At 38.1% G+C, this 3,437-nt stretch overlaps 1 protein-coding gene across 1 annotated transcript; it reads right to left on the bottom strand.

Moving 5' to 3' along the window:
• Positions 1-362: 362 nt before the first annotated feature.
• LOC128867498 (uncharacterized) lies at positions 363-1,952 on the bottom strand. The gene has a single exon (XM_054108757.1). It carries the CDS (start codon positions 1,886-1,888, stop codon positions 1,130-1,132), a length of 759 nt encoding a protein of 252 aa, XP_053964732.1. The 5' UTR covers positions 1,889-1,952; the 3' UTR covers positions 363-1,129.
• Positions 1,953-3,437: the final 1,485 nt, after the last annotated feature.

Below are 3,437 nucleotides of genomic sequence, written 5' to 3'. Positions count from 1 at the left end.
TTATATGCCGCATTCGGTATGCCATCGGGCCCAGATGCTTTGTTGTCACTAATTGCTGCACCTATATAGCAAGCTTAGATATCATACACCTGACGAATTCATCAGTAGTAATCAGAAACGATTAACACAACCGTGCGTAGTCATCGCTCGGTCTTCTTCCCCATAAACCCCAAGCGTAATTCCCTTTCTCCTACCCTTTCTTCTCTGCCTTTCTCTCACAATAGTAACGCACATTTTTTACATTCGTCCAAGTGGACCCTCGCAAAGTGAGCATTCTCCCTAACCTAATCCAACTGCAAGAAACCAAACAAAACTTTACTGCTTTCTTAAAAAGTTTAATTGCGTAAGTAGTCACAAAGAAAAAAGAAAAACTACCATATATTTCTATATATCTTTGCACAAAGTTTTGCGAAGCCTAGAATTCTAATTCTTATTGCGGCATTGATTAAATGACCCACCAAAGTACGATAAACAATTTCAAGCTCTAATAAACCTAATTGGGAGGCAATTGAAGGCAATTAAAAGCGAACTCCAGCACAGTTTAGAAATAAAATAAAAAGTGAAAGCACTTTGAAAACTGACTGGGAAGAGATAAAAGGGCCAGTGAGTAAGTGAGCAGAAAAGATTTGCTAGTAAAGCGCACAAATTCGTATAAGTGCATGAGAGAGCAGGGCAGGGCAGGACTGGGTTGGCACAAAACATAACCAACAAAAGAAATTAAAACGCGAACGTAAAATGGGAGCAATTAAATGCTGAGGAAGAGAAAAAGTTAAATTTTATTGTGAAAGTTGTTACGGTTGAATGGAAATTACTACTTCAAGTAGACCGAATGCTGAGTGAAATGCGCCGTATAAAGTGGCATTAAGTGCTGCTAAATAAATTTCGACCTAATTGAAATGTTGTAAGTATATTAATTCCTCCACTGACCGCGCTAGCTGATGAGGCAGGCAAATTAGATTGAGCGCTCTAAGTATTTTTAATCCCAGCAGAATTTAATTAGTGCAGGAAATTTGATTTTGTTGCGAGTAGCTTAAAGAGCAAAAAAAAAAAAACACAAAAAATGTATCTAATATAATTTTGATGCAGAAAAAATGCATCACTACTTCTACAATTTAATATTTTTCCGTTTTCATTTCATAGTCGTCTCAATGCTGGCCATACGTTGCTCTAATGTATCGACCCTTGACGTCTGCATGTGAAACATCTCCTGGAGCAGTTCACGCAATTCCTCAATTTCATCAATAAATTGACGTTTTTCCCTCAAGAAGCACACTTTCGGCACAAAACTGTCTTCCAACTCTTTATAGCAACGCTTCTGTTCTTCAATCTTCTTTTCCACATCTTCCCATTCGGCTTTCACGTGCTTCAAGTATTGAAAACGTTCATAACAGACTCCGAATTCATGTTGTAATTTATTCCGCCAAGTCTCCAATAGACACACTGCCTTCTGCAGGTCTAAGATCTCGCGTGACTTCTGGCACATACGTGCACGCAACTCTTCTATTTGATCCTTGGCTACATTGCAACAACTTATGAGCTCACTGATTTGACATTGTAATTTGTGATGATTCTTTTGTAGCGCACAGATTTCCGGATTATTAGAGCAACTCAATTCAATCTCAAGATTAATGCAAGGTTCTGGCTCGCAGACATCATCCGTCTTGAGACGAAGCTGTAGTTTTTGTATGCGCCGTTTCATGCACTCCAATTCGGCCATAACTTTGCAGCAATCAAGTTCTTCATCCACTGGTAACTCCTCGAGCTGCTCTTCTTCAGCCTCAGGTTCCTCGTCTGGTTCGTCGTCAACTTCGGCTTGGGTAACATCTACTTCTTTCCATACTTGGAGAGCCTTTGTACAGGTTCGCTTAAAGATATCTAGATTTGGCATGGTGCGTAATTATTAATTATTTAAATTTTTATTTTTATTAAAAGATAATATTATTATATTTTGTTTTATAGGACAGATTTTGAAAGAAAGTGCGATTTGTCAGTTCCGAGTTTTGTTGGAATTAAAAAGAAAAGGGAGGGATGTTTGGAATTATGGGGTATTGTGAAACATTTAAAATGTGATATGCAAGGTCGTCCATACAGTAATTTATTTTTAAGAATTCATAAAACTAACAAAAGTAAATTTTTTCGGTACATTGTTGGTTTATTCGAAAGAGCAAACGTTCGCATAAATTATGGAACACGATTTCATTCACGATACTGCCGCAACTGTCTTCGAAGTAGCGCATACTAGATATTAGCATCGATTCTTTACGGCATCTTACTAATGACGTCAAACCGCAGCTCCGAAAGCACCAATTGACATCGCCCCTACGGCCGATGACACCATTACCGAACTTGGTGGGCGAAAAAGATCGATTGTGATGTGGACTGTGTGGCATTGCGCGCCATCGTGGTGAAACCAAAAATTGTTAAAGTCCATATCTTGTATATCCGGCCACAAAAAATCGTTTATCATGCCTCTATACTGCTGACGGTTGACTGAAAAGGAGTTTTCAGTAGCATTTTCAAAGAAAAATGGTAATTGGTCCACTGCCCTAAAATCCGCATCAAGCTCTCAATCTCTGGGGATGCATTGGCTTCTTGATAACCGTATCTGGAAAAAGCTGTCACTGTAAGGGGAACATATCGCACCCTAAATACAAAAAGCTCACAACTCAAAATGTACTTCTGCTCAAATATGAACGAGACGTTATCAATAAAACGGTCCGCGGATGACATATGGCAAAAATAATTTTTTTGTTTTTTGGTAGGACTGTTATAAGCTTACATGGCAAATTTCAGCGAGATATGTCACATAGTTTGTTTTCTGTGCTACTGTAAACAAGTCAAGCTCGAGTGTGGAAAATTTTGAGTTGTGCCCCTTTTGCATTTAGGGTGCGATATGATTAAAAAACTACTGCATGGACAACCCTGTACTACATACATATATATAAGTAGGTAAATTTTTATAAAATAAATTTCTTAAGTGCCTGATAACATATAATATTACATAATTTGAAAGTTTTCAAAGTAACAGATTCAGCTTTGAGATTGAATCTACAAATTATCAATCTGCAAGTCTAGACGAAAACTGCAAGACTGGGTACTAAAGTCCTCTCTCGAAGAACAAAAATCACACTTTATATACCTCTTAATATGCGCTTCCTATTATATGGCACAGAAGCTTGGACGATACAACATCCGATGAGGTGGCACTTGGAGTGTTTGAGAGAAAGATTCTGCAGAAGATTTTCGGACCTTTACCTCGTGATATTACGGGCAATAAAGTTGCAGAAAATGGGCAAGAGGAGTATCGGTAAACGAAGCCGTGAAACGGAATCATTCTGTAGCATTGGCTGATCATCTTCCAAATACCTACAAATATTTTGTATTCAATGAAACATTTTTCATATTTTCCTAACAAAGGCAGTTCTGCTCTGAACGCA

Source organism: Anastrepha ludens, chromosome 6, assembly GCF_028408465.1.
Source record: "Anastrepha ludens isolate Willacy chromosome 6, idAnaLude1.1, whole genome shotgun sequence".
Classification (NCBI taxonomy): Eukaryota; Metazoa; Arthropoda; class Insecta; order Diptera; family Tephritidae; genus Anastrepha; species Anastrepha ludens.
The sequence above is the reverse complement of the archived record's forward strand: the minus strand, read 5'-3'. Positions and strand labels throughout refer to the sequence as shown.